Source organism: Eubalaena glacialis, chromosome X (genome assembly GCF_028564815.1).
Source record: "Eubalaena glacialis isolate mEubGla1 chromosome X, mEubGla1.1.hap2.+ XY, whole genome shotgun sequence".
NCBI classification, from domain to species: Eukaryota; Metazoa; Chordata; class Mammalia; order Artiodactyla; family Balaenidae; genus Eubalaena; species Eubalaena glacialis.
Window position 1 is genome coordinate 50,068,001 of NC_083736.1, and position 21,093 is coordinate 50,089,093.

Sequence of the window (21,093 nt, forward strand, 5' to 3'; positions counted from 1 at the left end):
TTAAACCAGAAAAGACACAGTAGAAAGGGCAAACTCCTAGCTAGCTATGAGACCCCAGGACTGGCAAGTCACAAATATAGTCTAGCGTTAGTTTGCTCCGTATAAAATAAGAGGATTGGATTTTAAAGTCTAAGCTGAAAGAGAAGATCCTCTGTTTCCAAGGGTAAAGTTGAGGAAAGCAGTTTTAGAATATGCTGGTGATGTAGAAGAATACAGTTCCTCTTTGGGTTGGAACCTAGGAGTCTAAGGATCCCCTTTAACTTAAGAATTTTTTGGTAATAGCTGTGGTCAGGAATACTTTTTTTTTCCGTAATTAGTTACAGGATTGGCTTCAGTGTTCCAGTATTTGAGTATGTTTTGGTGTTTCTAGATTAGCTTACAGGCTTTCAGAAACCACTTGACAGGGTTCCGTATTTGACTCTGAAAAGGACTTTTGAGTATTCTTTTTAATTCCTTCTCCCTCTCACTAAGTATCAATTCTGTTTTAATTCATCAGAAAATTCTGTATGTAGCTTGATCTTGAGATTGTGAGGGGTTTGTTATTATTACTGTTCTTTGTTTTGTTTCCCTGGCCCAATTTGCAACAGAAAAACCTAGAGCATTCCAATAAATGACCTCCTTATGGATTTTTTAATTACTTGTAATTTTTAGTGATCAACATATTGTTTTCTAAATGCTTATGTAAATATCCCCAAAGATACATTAATGTTCTTTGTGGGATTTTAAGCTTAATTAAGAAAAGTATACTCTATTTCATTAAAGATTCAGACTTGGAGGTTTTGGAATAAAATGGCTAGGGTGCTTCCCTGAATATCAGTTTCAAGCAAGATAGGTGTTTCCCTCTATGTGTGTGTATTAGTCAGGGTTCCTCAGAGAAACAGAACCAATAAGAAGTGTGTGTGTGTGTGTGTGTGTGTATGTGTGTGTAGAGAGAGAGAGTGAGTGAGAATAAGAGAGAGACTGATTAATTTTAAGGAATTGACTCATATGATTGTGGAGGCTAGCAAGTCCGAAATCTGCAGGGCAGACTGATAGGCTGGAGACCCTTGTTGCAGCTTGAGTCAGAAGGCAGTCTGGAAGGCAGAATTCCCTCTTCCTGGGGAATGGCAGTCTTTTTCTCTTAAGGCCTTCAACTGGTTATTTAAAGCTTACCCATATTATGGAAGGGGATCTGCTTTACTAAAAGTCCACTGATTTAAATATTAATCTCATCTAAAAAATACCTTCATAGCAACATCTAAATTGGTGTTTAACCAAATGTCTGGGTATTGTGGCCTAACCTAGTTGTTGCATAAAATTATCCATCACAGTGTGAACAGTGCACTCACTATAAGCCCACCCAGTCCTGGAAAATATCTGTGTATGTGTTTATATTTGTATAAATAGATATTTTTCCATGTATATATGGGCATATATATAGATAGATAGATACATAGCCAAGAAGAATAGATATTTGTGTGTAAGGGGTTGTTATATCTATGTAGCCAAATAAATACAGTCCATACAGAAATAATATATAAGTGTATGCATGTGTGTATGAGAGAAAGATATCTACAAAAGTTGAAGTATTTTGATTTATAAAATCTTGATATTGGTATGGATATCTTAAAAATGACCCAGATTGGATTATTTGGAATGTTAGATATATTTTATTAAGATTCCTCTGTATGATAAATTTTATTTTCCAGCATAGTGTTCTCAGTGAGTACTCAGAACAAGCAGCACAGTCCTGAAAAATTCTAGTAGCCGTTGCACTTTGTAGACCTGACCTGAAATCATTTCTGCCATACTAGTCTGTAAAGTAACATACACATTTAAAAATTCCTCTGAGGAAAAACGAAATGCCCCTGTTTAAAATATGCTAAAATATTACACCTCAGATTTTGCAGTGAGAGAGGAGAGCTGTTAGTTATATGCTGATCAGTATGTTGGTCTATTTACTTCAGATTTTTAAAGAGCGAGAAGAAGATCTGAGGCGTTTGTCTCGCCCATTGGAATGTTCTTGCTTCCGAACATCTATCTGGGATGAAACTCTCTATAAGGTGTGTATGTTTCCCTGAGTTCTCTCATTTAAAGAGCATGAAAAAAAAGCTAGAAAGGTATTATCAAAACTAAAAGATTTTAAACTCTTTCATAGCCATCTAGATGTGTTGAACTAAAAGAAGAAATAATCTACAATAAATAGTTTGAAAAATACCCAATTTAACCTTAAGAAATTTTGCTTTTGATCTTAGATTGGGTCGACATACCTACCAGATCACACTGAATTAACCCAGTTTGGTCCTGATTAATTTGATACAGATCTTCATGACAGTAGAGGTTTCACTGGCCATCATCCATTTTGACCTGTTGTGGTCTCAATGCTGATTGGAATTGTATCTAATATTCAGGTACCTCTACAGGATATAAGCTAGTCTGCCTAAGTTTGGATGGCAATAGAAGAACAATATTTAGGGGAGAGATTGGAGAAGGGAATCTTAGAATGGGATATGTTATTTCTAGAGTATGATAGCTTCAACTTTCATGCCAAATTAGAGACTAGCATTCTTTCAACCAGAGAGATTGTTCCCATTGGTGGAATGGATGCCACACTGCTTGTAGTAGTTGTAGAGGTTACAAACAATAGCTGTGTTATGGATGAAGCTGAAATTACCTTATTGGCACATAGGCTCCTTATCCTGCTTCCTCCCTTTCTCCCACTGATTTAGTGATTTGAAAGACTGGCTCCTTTTGGGTCCTCCTGTGGTCAGACTGCTTCTGGTATCCATTGACAAGTCTGGGTAGGAAAGCATCCTTCTCTGTGACTCGTAGCTACAGCCTCAGTATCAACTCCATCTGACAAGTATCTACAACCAAAAGCACAGAAACCTGATTTGCCAAGGAGAAAAACAATTGGACTTTAAACATAGCCACTGATTTATTTTTTTAACTAATTCATTTTTTTCCCCAATATGTTGACCCAGCCTCGCTCTAATAACAGATCATTTTGAGATACCTATCTAGGAAATACTGTTCTAGATTAATTTGGGCCGAATTTCTCTCAAAGCCTTATTCCCATAGAACAGGTAACCGTGAATAAGGATGGACATGACGCACTGATAAGAACCAACTGCGGTGTGAAGGATGGCAATACATAACACGACCAAAGACAATTGGCTAATCACAACACTGCTGTGAGTGACAATGTCTCTGCTGTGGTTAGCTTTGGTGCCTTCTCCAAGGTAAATTCAGCAGTGACATTAACACCGACCTGGGAACTTGGAACCTAAACCCCATGCCTAAGTAATAAAACTAATTGGAACAGAGACATGGCTCTACTCTCTCTTACATCAACGTTGCATAGAGCTGACATAAATTTTTATATTAAGTTTTATTCTACAAGCACTCATTGCAATATGCTTGATGCTGTTGGACACACAGATGACTAAGACCAGGTTCCTGCCCTCTAGTAGGGGAGAGAAGAACATTGTACACCTTACCAGACAAATTGGAGCAAAATTGAAAGAAATATTATAATGAAAATTCAAATAAAAGAGCCTTAAGAGAATAGAGGGAGGGTGTGGTTAATTTCAACTCCTTATTTTAGTCATACTCCTCTGGATGAAGTCAGTTTTAGGCAAACACACAGTGGACTGTTTTTAATTCAATTGGATCAATAATTTATACAGCTGACAATAAGCCTTTTGGAATGATAATGCCACTAATTTCTCTTGTAATTTCTATTGTATGTTATCCCATTGAGGGGAGGGGCCATTTTTCTACGTGGCTCTGATATTTTCATAAAATTGATTCTTAGATGTATGTTAAGTATAGCATTATTAGGTTCTGATCTTTAGAGCAATCTACACTATTGGACTTAATATCTGTTTGAATGGCTGTATTAGAAGTTCTTTAGCCCAGTATATCAGAGTTTTCAACTTCCCTAAGGCAATGTGATGGAATTAAATATTTGTTTATTTTTAATTATCAATGGAAAGAAGTATTTTACAGAAGTGTTTGAAACTTTAAAAAATCCAACTGAAGGATAAAAATCAAATATCTTCATTTTCTCACTTCGTTTGTGTTATATCATACTTCTTGCCAGAATTTGTTTGGGACTCAATTATCACCATATTTTGCTGTCTGTATGTTATAGTATACTTACTCATTTGCAAAGATCTGGGACTGGCTACCTGTTAGTAATATTACACTGTGCTTCTGTTCTGTTAGGCTTGGTCCAGCATTGTTTATCAGCTGATTCCCAATGTTCAGCAGCTGGAAATGAACCTAAGGAATTTTGCTGAAATTATTGAGGCTGATGAAGTGCTTCTATTTGAGAGAGCCACTTTTCTGGTGAGAACTTTCTGCTCTGCAGATGTACTTCACACTCACCTTCTTCTATTCAGCAACGGAGAATATGTTGCCACTTTCAGGAAGAACCTTTTTCCCTCTTGTCATTACTTCACCATGCATAGCCTTATTTATAAAGTAGTATTGTCAGCAAGTAACTTGAAAGAAGTTCTTTGGTGCGTGGATCTTTAGTAATTAGTAAAACTTAGCTGTTTGCAGGTAAGCCTTACTATAGAGTTTAGATTATTTTTGTGAATAATTGTTCATTTGTGTTAAAGAATTCCTATTTCCCATTGACTTTTATTATGAAATGATGGGTATTTTTCTTTGAGTTTAAAGCTTTTAACATGGAAGAGATGTAATGGTCAACTCAGTGACGTAGCTAAGAGTTCAGATGGGGAGGTGAAAGGGCAAAGAGGTATGTTGGTATTTTTATTTTTCTTATAAATTCGGCTTAACAATGATATTAGCACTTACTGTGTACTTGGCCATGAGGGGGTATGCAAAACCCAATATTATATTTATAAATAAAATTTTTAAATAACTAATAAAAATTGACTTGAGATGTCACAAAGCACTGCTTAAGTAATTGCTGATCAGCTTAATAAATATAGCTCTAAGAGCAGCTCACAGTAAATAATTGGTTTCTGAGCTCTACCAGTGCTTGGTGATTTTAGACACATTTCTTGCTTTTTTTGTTTTTTACATACACACGTATCCTTTTTCAAATTCTTTTCTCATTTAGGTTATTACAGAATATTGAGCAGAGTTCCCCATGCCGTACAGTAGGTCCCCGTTGGCCATCTATTCTAAATATAGAAGTGTGTACGTCTCAATCCCAAACTCCCAATCTATCCCTACCCCCACCCTTCACCCATGGCAACCACAAGTTCCTTCTCTAAGTCTGTGAGTCTGTTTCTGTCTTGTAAACAAGTTCATTTGTATCATTTCTCTTGGATTCCACATATAAGCAATATCATATGATATTTGTCTTTCTCTGTCTGACTTACTTCACTTAGTATGATAATCTCCAGGTCCATCCACGTTTCTGCAAATGGCATTATTTCATTCTTTTTAATGGCTGAGTAATATTCCATTGTATATATGTACCACATCTTCTTTATCCATTCATCTGTTGGTGGACATTTAGGTTGCTTCCATGTCTTGGCTATTGTAAACGGGGCTGAAATGAACATTGGGGTGCATGTATCCTTTCAAACCATGTTTTTCTCCGGATTTATGCCCAGGAGTGGGATTCCTGGATCATATGGTAGCTCTAATTTTAGTTTTTTAAGGCACCTCCATACTGTTCTCCACGGTGGCTGTACCAATTTACATTCCCACCAACAGTGCAAGAGGGTTCCCTTTTCTCCACACCCTCTCCAGCATTTATTGTTTGTAGATTTTTTGATGATGGCCATTCTGACTGGTGTGAGGTGGTACCTCATTGTAGTTTTGATTTGCATTTCTATAATAATTACTGATGTTGGGCATCTTTTCATATGCCTCCTGGCCATCTGTATGTCTTCTTTGGATAAATGTCTGTTTAGGTCTTCTGCCCATTTTTTTTATTGGGTTGTTTGTTTTTTTTCATACTGAGCCACATGAGTTGTTTGTAAATTTTGGAGATTAATCCCTTGTCTGCTACATCATTTGCAAATATTTTCTCCAATTTTATGGGTTGTCTTTGCGCTTTCTTTATGGTTTTCTTTGCTGTGCAAAAGCTTTTGAGTTTAATTAAGTCCCATTTGTTTTTTGTTTTTTGTTTTTTGTTTTTTAATTTCCATTACTCTAGATGTGGATTGAAAAAGATCTTGCTGCAATTTATGTCAGAGTGTTCTGCCTATGTTTTCCTCTAAGAATTTTAGAGTATCCAGTCTTACATTTAGGTCTTTAATCCATTTGAGTTTATTTTTGTGTATGGTATTAAAGAATGTTCTAATTTCATTTTTCTTACATGTAGCTGTCCAGTTTTCCCAGCACTATTTATTGAAGAGACTGTCTTTTCTCCATCATATAGTCTTGCCTTCGTTGTCATAGGTTAATTGACCATGGTGCGTGGGTTTATTTCTGGGCTTTCTATCCTATTCCATTGATCTATATTTCTGTTTTTGTGCCAGTTCCATACTGTTTTGATGACTTTAGCTTCGTAGTATAGTCTGAAGTCAGGGAGCCTGATTCCTCCAGCTCTGTTTTTCTTTCTCAAGATTGCCTTGGCTATTCGGGGTCTTTTGTGTCTCCATACAAATTTTAAGATTTTTTGTTCTAGTTCTGTGAAAAATGCCCTTGGTAATTTGATAGGGATTGCATTGAATATGTAGATTGTCTTGGGTAGTATAGTCATTTTGACAATATTGATTCTTCTAATCCAAGAACATGGTATGTCTTTCCATCTGTTTCTGTCATCTTTGATTTCGTTCATCAGCATCTTATAATTTTTTGAAGTACAGGTCTTTTGCCTCCTTAGGTAGGTTTATTTCTAGGTATTTTATTCTTTCTGCTGCACTGGTAAATGGGATTGTTTCTTTAATTTCTCTTTCTGATCTTTCATTGTTAGTGTATAGAAATACAAGAGATTTCTGTGTATTAATTTTGTATCCTACAACTTTACCAAATTCATTGAGCTCTAGTAGTTTTCTAGTAGCATCTTTAGGATTTTCTATGTATAGTATCATGTCATCTGCAGACAGAGACTGTTTTACTTCTTTTCCAATTTGGATTCCTTTTATTTCGTTTTCTTTTCTGATTGCCATGGCTAGGACTTCCAAAACTGTGTTCAGTAAAAGTGGCGAGAGTGGACATCCTTGTCTTGTTCCTGATCTTAGAGGAGATGCTTTCAGCTTTTCACCATTGAGTATGATGTTAGGTGTAGGTTTGTCATATATGGCCTTTATTATGTTGAGGTAAGTTTTCTCTGTGCCCACTTTCTGGAGAGCTTTTATCATACATGGGTGTTGAATTTTGTTAAGAGCTTTTTCTGCATCTATTGAGATGATCATATGGTTTCTATTCTTCAGTTTGTTGCTGTGGTGTATCATACCGATTGATTTGGGGATATTGAAAAGTCCTTTCATCCCTGGGATAAATCCCACTTGATCATTGGGTCTGATCCTTTTAATGTATTGTTGGATTCGGTTTGCTAGTGTTTTGTTGAGGACTGTCTTTGCATCTATGTTCACCAGTGACATTGGCCTGTACTTTTCTTTTTTGGTGGTATCTTTGTCTGGTTTTGGTTATCAGGGTGATGGTGACCTCATAGAATGAGTTTGCAAGTGTTCCTTCCTCTGCAATTTTTTGGAATAGTTTCAGAAGGATAGGTGTTAACTCGTCTCTAAATGTTTGATAGAATTCACGTGTGAAGCCATCAGGTCCTGGACTTTGGTTTGTTGGGAGTTTTTTAATCCCAGTTTCAATTTCATTCTTGTAATTGATCTGTTCATATTTTCTGTTTCTTCCTGGTTCAGTCTTGGGAGATGGTACCTTTCTAAGAATTTGTCCGTTTCTTCTAGGTTGTCCATTTTATTGGCATAGAGTTACTTGTGGTAATCTCTCATGATCCTTTGTATTTCTGTGGTGTCTGTTGTAGCTTCTCCTTTTTCATTCCTAATTGTATTGATTTGAGTCCTCTCCCTTTTTTCCTTGTTGAGTCTGTCTAAAGGTTTATCCATTTTGTTTATCTTTTCTAAGGACCAGCTTTTAGTTTCATTCATCCTTTCTATTGTTTTCTTTCTCTCTATTTCATTTATTTCTGCTCTGATCTTTATGGTTTCTTTCCTTCTATTAACTTTGTATTTTGTTTGTTCTTCTTTCTCTAGTTGCTTTAGGTGTAAGGTTAGGTTGTTTATTTGAGATTTTTATTGTTTCCTGAGGCAAGATTGTGTTGCTATAAATGTCCCTCCTAGAACTGCTTTTGGGGTGTCACATAGGTTTTGGATCCTCATGCTTTCATTTTCATTTGTTTCTATATACTTTTTGATTTCTTTGATTTCTTCAGTGATCCATTGGTTGTTAAGTAGCATATTGTTTAGCCTCCATGTGTTTGTGTATTTTACAGCTTTTTCCTTGTAGTTGATTTCTAATCTCATAGCGTAGCGTTTGGGAAAGATTCTTGATATGATTTCAGTTTTCTTAAATTTACCGAGGCTTGCTATGTGGCCCAGCATGTGATCAATTCTGGAGAATGTTCCATGTGTACTTGAGAAGAATGTGTATTCTGCTGCTTTTGGATGGAATGCTCTAAATATCAATTAAGTCCATCTAGTCTAATGTGTCATTTAAGGCCTGTGTTTCCTTATTGATTTTCTGTCTGAATGATCTTTCCATTGATGAACATGGGGTGTTAAAGTCCCCCACTATGATTGTGTTACTGTCGACTTTTCTTTCTATGGCTGTTAGTATTTGCCTTATATATTGTGGTGCTCCTATGTTGAGTTCATATGTATTTACAATTGTTATGTCTTCTTGTTGGACTGTTCCCTTGATTATTATGTAGTGTCCTTCTTTGTCTCTTGTAACATTCTTTATTTTAAACTCTATTTTGTCTAATATGAGTATTGCTACTCTAGCTTTCTTTTGATTGCTGTTTGCATGGAATGCATTTTTCCATCCTCTTACTTTCAGTCTGTATGTGTCCCTAGATCTGAAGTGGATCTCTTGTAGACAGCATATATATGGTAGACACATATCTTAATCTCTCTGAGTTTGGTTCCCCTTTTATAAAATGGAGATAATAATATCTATATCATAGGTTTATTGTATGGATTAAAATGGGACAAGGTAACATAAAGCCCTAGCACAAAGTTTAGCATACAGTTGGCAAACTGTTAAACGTTGATTTCTTTTGCTATTGCAGCCAACAGAAGGCAGAGAATGCAAAGTGAAATTTTTTCTCCTTCCTTTGTGGAAACATTATTTTTAACGGTAGCATATTTGGGAGTCATCCTTCCTGCTAACTGATATAGCTGAGGCAAGGAGTCCTAACTAGAGTGTCTTTCTGCCTCAGCCCATAGGCAGGGATCACTTCCTTGGAAGTTCACTACCCTGAGCCCTGTCTTTCCTGCTAGTGGTAATAGCAACAAGCAGGTGAGCTCTTCTGTCTATCTTGAGACACGTGGCATGGTAGAATCCTGCTTCAGCAGTATTCTCCTGCTACATCTACCACACATGATCATAGAGGTTAACCTAATATAAACTCTGTTTTTCACTGGCAGTAACAAGTAGCTTTTGCTTTCTCTTGAGGACTAAGTTTAGGTGTGATTGACCATTTTCACTATAGCTCTTGAAGTCAAGCAACAGGAACCTATTCCACCGTTGGTCTAGGAATTATGTTTTGAAAATTTCACATGGTTTCAGGGAATTGCCCTGTGAATTTTCTTCTGGCAAATGAGTCAGTTTTGCTTCCTACTAGAAAGTTTACATCAGCTTATGGGAAATACTTGTGTGGTTTTATTAATCTGAAAGTGTTAGGGGAAGTATTTTCAGCTGGCATTGGTGTCCATCATGAATAGGTTCATTTATAAATAGTAAATCCTCAGAGGTTAGAATCGTTCAGTTAAGATTTTTAAATATGATACCAAAAACCACTTGGTTATAGCCTTCATTAAAATTAAATACATTAAGTACACCTCAACAACAGCTAAGAGGGACTTCCCTGGTGGTCCAGTGGTAAAGAATCCACCTTCCAGTGCAGGGGATGCAGGTTCAGTCCCTGGTCAGGGAAGTAAGATCCCACATGCCGCGGGACAACTAAGCCTGTGCACCACAACTACTGAGCTTGCACACCTCTACTAGAGAGCCCGCATGCTGCAAACTACAGAGCCCACACGCCCTGGAGCCCACGTGCCACAAACAGAGAGAAGCCTGAGTGCCGCAACGAAGAGCCTGCACGCCACAGCCAAAAGATCCCACATGCCTCAACGAAGATCCTGTGTGCCTGCAATTAAGACCCAATGCAACCAAAATAAATAAATAAATAAATAAATAAATAAATAAATAAATAAAATATTAAAAAAAGAACAGCTAAGAATTTTTATTTATTTTTCCTTTTTGATTTGTACTTTTTTTGAATCAAAGACATCCTATTGAAATAAGATGAATATTTAATGATTAAAGTAAGTGAGAAAGGACAGCAATGAACCAAAATAGATAATATAATACTTAAATGATCTAATAAAATTATAACCAAACAATACTGGATGGGTCATCCTTAGGGATGTTGAATTATGCAGATGTTGACAGGATATGGGACAGAGGAATAGAGGCACTAAAGTCAGGTGCCAAGTCTACCCTGAAAATCAGGGTGACCAAGAGACTGACAAATGTATTGCCTTGAGGAGTAGTAGAGGGTGATATGACAACACTGCATGGATTTAAAGGGCATTGCTCTTTTTCGTAGGTGATTTCTCACTACCAATGTAAAGAACAGCGTGATGTCCACAGATTTGAGAAAATCAGCAACATTATTAAGCAATTTAAGCTGAGCTGCAGGTAAGAGATCTTATGTGATGTATTTATCTCTGGAACAAATTGTCATTTTTTGAGAGGTTCAAATAACTATAGTAGACTGCACTTCTATATTCAGCATACTTTATATTAAAAATAAAGCTAAACTCTAAGGGAGCCTACAGTTGACTGAAGTGAAAGACATCTTTAATGCAAAGTCAACTGATGCAGAAGAAGCATATGAAAAATATCTAAGCAGAGTACCCCTTCAAGATGTTTGATACTATTTGGGAAAAAATAAACAGAAAATGTCCAAGAGAGTTTTGAAAAACAAGAAAGGAGAATTTACCCTACCAAATACCAAGATTTACTATAAAACTACAGTAATTAAAATAGTGAGGTACTGATTCAAGAATGGTACAAAGTAGAGAGTCTAGAAATGTCTGATCATATTGTCTCAGCTTTGTTTAAATACAATTTGAATCTTAGCATTGTGAATATAGGAAGAAGGAATGGCTGAACATCATAATCTAGTAAAGATTTAATAATCATATCCTGGTAAAACTTTGATGCCCAGTGCCCAGACAATAGAATAAGTGTAAGTTTTTCCCTTTTATGCCGTAACACACTTTGAGACTTTCTGGCATGTTTATTCTAACATTTTTAAGAAGAAATAGCAAATGGCATATAAATATCATTACCCTTTTTGTTTTCAAAGAAATGGGATCATTTCTAGAATTTCAGCATAACTAACATTCAAAAGATACAGTTATTAATCTCAATGATAGGGAAATTTCAACTGAATAAACTTCTTAAATATTAGAGAAATCTTTGGTAACATGATTTTTAATATGAATCTAGGTCTAAGCCCACTTTTCATTTCACAGTCACTATCAATTCCTAATCCACTTTCTAAGTCACTTTCCAGCACGTGTTAAATTTGTCATTAGAGTTTCCTTGGAAAACAAAGTGGGATTAGTGATTAACTGTCTTAATGCGGTGGTGGATTGAGATACAATGCTATGAAAATGTTTAACATGAAAGATAAGAATATCTTATGTTGCTATTATTTTATGTTCTTTACTCACTTTTCTCCTTTCTCCTATAGCAAGCTGGCTGCCTCTTTCCAGAGCATGGAAGTCAGGAACTCTAACTTTGCTGCTTTCATTGACATCTTTACATCCAACACTTATGTGATGGTCGTGATGTCTGATCCATCCATTCGTAAGTTTAAACTTAGCTGACATAGGTTCAAAGCCACATATTCTTTAAACTAATTTCCCTAGAGGTAGTATATTATTAAAGATACTGAAAAGCTATTTTGTAGTGCATAACACTGTGAATGTACTTAATGCCACTGACCTGTACATTTAAAAATGGTTAAAATGGTAAATTTCATTTTATGTGCATTTTACCACAATGAAAAAAAAAATTTTAGTACTAGTGGTAAATACTTTTTATTTAATAGACTTATATTTTGAAACTTAAAGACGATTTAGACTCTAGGGTATTATATCTTCTTCATGGGAACTTTAAAAATTACTTATGTATAGTTACTATATCTAAGGATTTTAAAGAAAAAGAACCCAAATGTATGACTTATGCTCCATGTGGGGTAGATTTTTAAAAGACTAGTCAATCTAAGCTCTGAACTATTAAATGTTGAACCATTTTATATGTCATTGTGTATTCCTAAGTACCATACCCCCATTGAAATAAAGGTTCTAGCAATATTTCCAGGATGCTCCCAGAAGTTTAAATTATCTCTTGAGTTATCTATCTTAGGTTAATATTAGAATACAACATAAGATAATGTGTTTTTTTACTATTAGCCCCAAACCAAAAGAGTTTGAAAATTTATTTTGAAAATACTATGTTTAGAATATAAACAAATCTTTTATTTATTCAGAAAAATTAAACTCTGGTTAACTTGGGACTTATGTTCTCTGTGACATACATTGAGGGATTTGGCTCTCTTTTGTTTATTTGTTTTTACTAGTCAATTATTCCTTTGGCTGCTTGTACTTAGTCTGTTGGTTATCTTCCCTACCACACCCTCAGCTTCTGCAGCTACTCTGATCAATATCCGCAATGCCAGGAAACACTTTGAAAAGCTGGAAAGAGTGGATGGACCAAAGCAGTGTCTTCTCATGCGCTAAAACATTGCCAAATGCTGTTTCAGAAAAAAATTGGAACACTGTTTCTTAATCTTAATGTTGTATTAGTATATATAGGCTCTGAAATGTTGTGATGCTTATCACTTCTGTATTTCTTCCCTACTCCCCAGTCTTAACGTTTAACCTTGAATGCTATTTACTCAAATAGCCAGTGAGGAGTTAGAAGATGAGCTGTTTATGAAGTTGGTGTGACATATAAAGTAGGTGATATATAAGTGTTCTGATAACAACATTCTAGTAGTACAAGTGTTCTGTTAACCTGGTTCCAGTTGTTGTGTATGCCAAAGCCTTTCCCAACGTCATCTTGTATTCCTTACCAGAGAGTAACCTATACGTTTGGAATATTACTGTTTTCTCAGCATGCATTAAAACTATTCCTTAACTACAATTGTAAATAAACTTTTGCTGTTAGGGATTTCAGTGTCTGTTTTTCTTTTCCTTGTTTCTTCAACTTTTCCCTAAGAAAGAGCAAATGAATTTCAGTTATCCTAGGGGAAGGGGACCTGCTGTTTGGGAAATAGTACAAAATAAAGTTGGATAGGAAGGATGAGCCAAATGATAGCCTTAAAGCTAGGCAGAAGAGTTTTGGTACAATGTGATAGGAAATGACAAAGGAATTTTGAAAGAAAGTTAACCTATAGGCTGACTGATGGCAGTCAGAGAAGCTGTGGTAGTAATCCAGGCCTGAGGTGTGTTGAAAGTCTATTTCAGGATGCAGCTGGAGAAGGAATGAATAAAAAGTTGAGGGAAAATAGTGTTTATGAGATGTAAGTCTTCTTTCTATGAGGTCCAGGAATGGTTAATTTTATATATTCCGTAACACCTGGTGGGATGTGCCTTCATTATACTAGTTAAGTAGTATTAAAACCTTTTTCAGGCTGGGAGTTTATTTGACTTCATCCCCTAAGGAAAAGATGAGGCATTGTGAACTGGGAGAAATGGAGCTTGACAACACTGACTAGAACTACTCAAAGCCCTTTTTCAGTTTCCAGAGAACTGAAACAGAACACAAAAGCATTTAGGGAATCTACAGCAGAGTAGACTCATCTCAATTTTCTTGTCTCTATGTCATGAAGAAACTTCTTCCAGACTGCCAGAACCTCACCTTTCCCCATCTTATTGTCCCCAATTGAGATAGAGTGTTTACTGAGCAGCAAAGAACATGTTGTTTTTTAGGCAGTTTAACATTATGTAGACTAAAACTACCAATTCTTAAAAGACTCTCGTTGGACTAATTTTATCAACAGTTGTATTAATCTTCTACAGAAGGAGAGTTTTTTAAGTAGGTGTTCCAGATTCTTTATCCTAGTAACATCTAGGAAAATGAAAAGAGCAAATGAACCGGGTCGGGCGGGGGTCTGTTCTGTGACTAATGATTTGGCAAGTTCTCCTTATCCTCCATCTGGGGTGAGGTTTGAAGGAAAACACCCGAAAGTGTTTTTTTTTGTATTTTGGAAGGTGGATAGATATAGGTAATATATTCAATTAGATGAGCACAAAAAATAAAACAGTTATATAATTACTCTGTTCACTCTTGGTTCAGCCCTTTCTCAGATTCTAGTTATAACTTGGACTTAGAGGATGTATAAAAGTATGAAAGGTTAGAAAAATAAGGTTATTATTTGACTTAATCCTTATGGTAATGAGCAGCCAGTCGTCTTTGTCACTGAAGAAAAAAAAAAAAAGGTTTTGAGATAGATATTTGTCCAAAGATGGAGCCGCTTAGAAACTGAAGTAAACAGAAGTGGACAGTGAAGGCATGTACACGGAAAGAGTTGGAGAGAAGAAATCAAAACCAGAGGTGCAGAAATTATGAGATCAGTGATACAATGAACTGATTCTTTTTACGGGTCATGTTAGCTATGTCAGTAGGATAGGGCAATGGTTCTCAAACTTGAGCATGCATAAGAACCACTTGGAGGGTTATTGTTAAAACACACACTGCTGTCCCACCCGCTACCACTGAGAGTTTCAGATTCAGTAGGTCTCGGGTGGGGTCCATGAATCTACATTTCTAACAAGTTCCCAGGTGTTGCTGATACTGATCCTGCTGGTCCACAGACTATATTTTGGGAACCACTGCTTTAAGGAAAAGAAGAGGAAATGTAGACCTGGAAGCAGGAGTGGGAAAACATGTGCTCACCAGGTTTGTAAGGATAAGTTGAAGGCATTATACCAAATAAGATATATGTAGTTTATACCAAATGTAAAATAGATAGCTAGTGGGAAGCAGCCGCATAGCACAGGGAGATCAGTTCAGCTTTGTGACCACCTAGAGGGGTGGGATAGGGAGGGTGGGAGGGAGACGCAAGAGGGAGGAGATATGGGGATATGTGTATATGTATAGCTGATTCACTTTGTTATAAAGCAGAAACTAACACCATTGTAAAGCAATTATATTCCAATAAAGATGTTAAAAAAATAAACACATGTTAAGAGGTTAAAAAAAGATATATATAAAAAAAGAGATAAAAAAAGATACATATAAATCAGACCACTGATTCTCAAAGTAATCTAAAAGTTTGTAAAGCACTGTCTTAGATAAAAGCAATGACTAGGAAGCTTCTATTTCATAAGTAATGTGTTGCAAATGGAAACCATTGCTAGCATAGAGTATGGGTAGTGATTTGTGTAGGGACCTAACTTTTTCCAGTTTCAACCAGCTTTATTTGCTAACTTAATAGGATATCATGAAAATGTAGGTGGGTTGCAAATGAAAACAGTGCTACCTTTTGTTCAGTATTTACTAAGTGTCATGTTGTAAATGCTTTATAAGGATTGTCTCATTAGTCTTCACAAGAACCCCATGAGGTAAGTACTATCACTATCCCACTTTTTAGATGGGGGAATTGGGCCCAGAGAAGTAAGAAACTTGCCCACATTTAAACAGTAGTGGGTGGTAGAGCTGGGATTTGAATTCAGGTATTCTAACTCCAGAGCTTGTGCACTTAACCTTAACCTTGAAATTGTATGGCCTTCCTGAATTTAAGGGCCTTCTCAGGATGGAGAGTTTGAGGTGCATCCAGGTATGGTACCTAGCTTTGAGACTACCACTGTGTTGGCTACTATGGAAATAGTAAGCCAAATGCTTGTGAACCTGTATTACTCTTGTTTTCATTGGGGCTTTGCCACATGGAATAAGAAGCTTTACCACAGTTGGCAGTGAAAAGCAGAGTCGAATAGGAGGGGGAAAAAAATCTCTAGCTTGAAGGATTTAGGTCAAATCTAAGCAGTTTTTCAGTATTTGTGGGTTTTCCCCAAGAATTGGACTACTGTGAGCTGTTAGTTATAGCCTCTACTTCTCTGGGGCCTTTTAAAAATAGGAGGGAAAAAGTTTATAACTCTTTTGGATCTCCCACAGCAATATTTTGCAAAGGCCAGCTTATGATTTCCCACTTAAATTCCTGACTTCCTTTTAAAGCAGGAAAACAGTCAGGGTCTTCCTGCAGTCTTCACTAACAAGATTTCCAGCCTCATTGCATATAAATGTCCTCACTGCATGTGATTTAGTGGCACATAATCAGCATTTTTTTCCAGCTTTATTGAAGTATGATTGACAAATAATAATTGTATATGTGTAGGTTGTACAATGTGATGTATTTTTTAAGGTGTACAACATTATGATTTAATATACAAATACATTGTGAAACGATTACCACAATCAAGTTAATTAACACATCCATCACCCTACACAGTTACCTTTTATTTTTCAGGTAAAGAACACTTAAGATCTACTCTCTTAGCAAATTTTAAGTATACAATACAGTATTCTTAACTATAGTCACCATGCTGTAATTAGATCCCGAGAACTTATTCATCTTATCACTGGATATTTGTTCTATTTGACTAAAATCTCCCCATTTCCCGCACCCCTCAGGCCCTGGCAACCATCATGCTATTCTGCTTCTATGAGTTCGACATTTTTAGATTCCACATATAAGTGAGATGATACAGAATTTGTCTTTCTCTAACATCTTGCATAGCATTATGTCCTCAAGGTCAGTCTGTGTTGTTACAAATGGTTACATTGGAGTGAAGGAGACAGAAACCATACTCAATGGGCCTGAAGAGTATGTGGACGGTGATGAAGCAAAGAAGTGCTTCAAGAAGTATAGTTACGTAGGGAAGAAAAGAGGATGGTAGCAATGTCCAGGGAAGTATTTTTTCATAACTCCTGAAGAATTTCTTCCTTAGGCTGGTCTCAACCCAAAAGAAATTTCTCAAAGTCTGACCAGCAGCTTCTGAGTGAAAGATTGCCTCCTTTATAATCTATTTTCAACACCACATATATGCTCCTCTTGAGCACTTCTTGAAACTGGAAAGACCAAACTCAGTGTAGAGGAGAAAGTAGCCAAATTCTCACCCCATAAAAAATAGGAAACTGAATTTCTTTGGAGTAACTCAATTGAAAACAACTAACTTTTGGTAGCTCCCTTCATTGTAGCTCCAGAACAACAATTATGATTTCCAACATTTATTGATTGCTTACCATATATTATGCACTCTTCTAAATATTTATATTAATTATTTAATCAATTATTTAAGTATATTAATTATATTGTTAATATATATTAATTCATTTTGTCCTTAAAATTCCATTAATTAGGTACTGTTATATATGATAAAACTGAGACACAGAGAGGTTAGGTTACTGGCCCACAGCTCACATGGTTTGTGAGTGACAGAGCCGGGACTTGAATCTAGGCTTCTAGTGTGTGCCACTAACTTCTCCTGCTGTACTGCCTGAGTAGCAGAAAAGATTTTAGAGAAGGAGATGTCTGCACCTACTTCAGAATAAGGTAGATAGAACTGGACAGACACACTATCTCTAGATGAGATTTAATCTAAATTAGCCCCATAGGGTATCAATTCCAATTTCCCTTCATATGCTAGTAAGCATTGACTGAGAAGCCCTGTATATTCAGCTGTTTTAGGCGTTGTGGTTAAGAAGACAAAAAGACAGTCTGCTTGCAAAAAAAGGTTTTCCCACAATACTGGAAACTCCTTGAGGGCATAAACATGTCTATTTTCCCTCCTCACTGACTCCACAATATAAGACAATTCCTGACATGTCATAAGCATTCAATAAATAGTTGATGAATGAATGAATAAAGCTTCCATTCTAGACAGTCCCTAGAGAGAGAGCAAGCAATGCTGGCTGGATTAATTGAGGTCAAGAACAAATCTAGCTCTAGTTACTAGCTTTTAGATTGTTGTATAGTCAGACTTTTTTTTTAGGTTTTCCTTTGGAGGCAGGGTTCAAATTCCTGAGTGAGCTGCTTGGTGTTTTTCCGAGCCAGACTGCTAAAATACATCCTGAAACTTTGGGCAACATAAAGGCATTCTGCTGCTGTGGACCTTTGAGAATAAGATCGGTTCTTTTCACACTTTGTGACATAATCTGAGGTAAGGAGACATCGTCTTACTTTGAGGCTATTCTCATTGGTATCTAGGAGGAAGAGGATGGCCAAGATCATGCATACTTTATACTTTTCCACTCCAGACACTTTCTCTGCCTCCAGCCATGCTTTCTTAGGTAGAACTCTCAGGGACTGGGGTCTGAAAACCGCAAAAGCAGATGTCTTGTCTTCCTTCTGCCACCTACTCAAGGGGATGGTGGGGTACAACTTTCAGTGGCTCAGGTTGCCAAGAACTACCTAGATGTCCAAATATGAAAGACAGTGACTTTTCTCTAACGTATCCTGGTGTAGAAGTAAATGATTGGGCATTAAAGTCAGACCAGGTGTTTACTTTCTAGGTGGATTATTTTGGATAGTCTCTTAACCTCTCCCAGCCTCAATTTCCTCATCAATAAAATGGTAGTAACAACATCAGCTTCACAAGGTTGTATGTAGAATGAGAGGAGATGAGATAATGTACCTAAAGCTCCCTAACAATGCCTGGTGTATATTTGGTACTCAACAATGGTAAGTAATAATAATAACAGCAATAATAAAAGTTCATTCAGTTGGTAGATCCATAGTGAGATGAAGCTGGAATACCTGACTCAGGAGGATGTTAAGGGGGAGATGACTTGATTAACTACCCAGAAACTGGAGTTCTGAACCACTGAAATGTCATGAGGCATTGGAGTCTCTACAAATCTCTGGCAATATTGAGCCTGGGCAAGGCCACTAGCCTTCTTAAGGCTTCACATGAGCAGAGATACTACTTGTGGTAGTGAGAGAGCTTAGCTGAGAAGTGTGCCTGACTCTCTGTGGCTCTCTACAGACCTGGTTCTGATTTGATAGCCATGCTGGCAATAACTCCTTTACCTTATCCATATCCATCCCTATTAAGTCTACCATACCTTGCTCCTGGCTGGCTTTCCCTCCCAATCTGATCCTCAGTTCTGTCTCCAGTCTTCTTGGTCATTCTGGTCTCAATCTCATTCAAGATTGCAACTTCATCAGCATCCTGCCAGAGTAATAGTGATAATAACTGCTATTTGGAGAGCACCTACTATGTAATAGGGTCTTTACTTATATACTTTTGTTTCATCCCCAAAGTAATCTTCCTTACGTAACACTCCCCTGTATAAAACTCTCAGATGGTCCTTACCTTTCAGTCATAAATGCCAAATGATGAAAGGATAGGAAGTGTGAAATTTGCATCAAAATTATCTGAAGTTGTGTGGGGAGTAGGTAGGTATATAGATAAAACAAGAGAAGCCATGACTTGATGACTTGATAATTATTAAAGCTGGGTGATGAGTGTAAGGGGTTCATTATATTATTCTCTCTACTTTTGTATATATTTGAAACTTTCCATAATAAATATATTTTAATTAAAGAGAAAAGTAAAACAGACACACACATATGCAAAACAAAAATAAACAAAAATTCTCTCAGATGGCCTGTCATTGCACAGCACAAATACTGCTTAATAAGACTTACAGGGTAGATAGCCTCAACCACCAAAGGGCAGACAGCAGAAGCAAGAAAAACTACAATCCTGCAGCCTGTGGAACAAAAATCACATTCACAGAAAGATAGACAAGATGAAAAGGCAGAGGGCTATATACCAGATGAAGGAACAAGATAAAACCCCAGAAAAACAACTAAATGAAGTGGAGATAGGCAACCTTCCAGAAAAAGAATTCAGAATAATGATAGTGAAGATGATCCAGGACCTCGGAAGAAGAAATGGAGGCAAAGATCGAGAAGATGCAAGAAATGTTTAACAAAGACCTAGAAGAATTAAAGAACAAACAAACAGATGAACAATACAATAATTGAAATGAAAACTACACTAGAAGGAATCAATAGCAGAATAACTGAGGCAGAAGAACGGATAAGTGACCTGGAAGACAGAATGGTGGAATTCACTGCTGCAGAACAGACTAAAGGAAAAAGAATGAAAAGAAATGAAGACAGCCTAAGACACCTCTGGGACAACATTAAACGCAACAACATTCGCATTATAGGGGTCCCAGAAGGAGAAGAGAGAGAGAAAGGACCAGAGAAAATATTTGAAGAGATTATAGTCGAAAACTTCCCTAATATGGGAAAGGAAATAGCCACCCAAGTCCAGGAAGTGCAGAGAGTCCCATACAGGATAAACCCAAGGAGAAACACGCCGAGACACATAGTAATCAAATTGGCAAAAATTAAAGACAAAGAAAAATTATTGAAAGCAGCAAGGGAAAAGCGACAAATAACATACAAGGGAACTCCCATAAGGTTAACAGCTGATTTCTCAGCAGAAACTCTACAAGCCAGAAGGGAGAGGCATGATATACTTAAAGTGATGAAAGGGAAGAACCTACAATCAAGATTACTCTACCCAGCAAGGATCTCATTCAGATTCAATGGAGAAATCAAAAGCTTTACAGACAAGCAAAAGCTAAGAGAATTCAGCACCACCAAACCAGCTCTACAACAAATGCTAAAGGAACTTCTCTAAGTGGGAAACACAAGAGAAGAAAAGGACCTACAAAAACAAACCCAAAACAATTAAGAAAACGGTCATAGGAACATACATATCGATAATTACCTTAAACGTGAATGGATTAAATGCTCCAACCGAAAGACACAGGCTCACTGAATGGATACAAAAACAAGAACCATATATATGCTGTCTACAAGAGACCCACTTCAGACCTAGGAACACATACAGACTGAAAGTGAGAGGATGGAAAAAGATA

At 36.7% G+C, this 21,093-nt stretch overlaps 1 protein-coding gene across 5 annotated transcripts in view; it reads left to right on the plus strand.

The window, feature by feature from the left end:
• RRAGB (Ras related GTP binding B) overlaps positions 1 to 13,325 on the plus strand; it is a 57,551-nt gene extending 44,226 nt beyond the window's left edge. For all 5 annotated transcript variants that reach the window (XM_061177923.1, XM_061177918.1, XM_061177921.1 and 2 more), the window contains 5 exons: positions 1,947 to 2,042; positions 4,210 to 4,332; positions 10,724 to 10,815; positions 11,879 to 11,994; positions 12,832 to 13,325. In XM_061177923.1, the coding sequence (XP_061033906.1) occupies positions 1,947 to 2,042; positions 4,210 to 4,332; positions 10,724 to 10,815; positions 11,879 to 11,994; positions 12,832 to 12,929 (525 nt within the window). In that variant the 3' untranslated portion in view covers positions 12,930 to 13,325. The remainder of the gene's footprint in view (positions 1 to 1,946; positions 2,043 to 4,209; positions 4,333 to 10,723; positions 10,816 to 11,878; positions 11,995 to 12,831) is intronic.
• Positions 13,326 to 21,093: the final 7,768 nt, after the last annotated feature.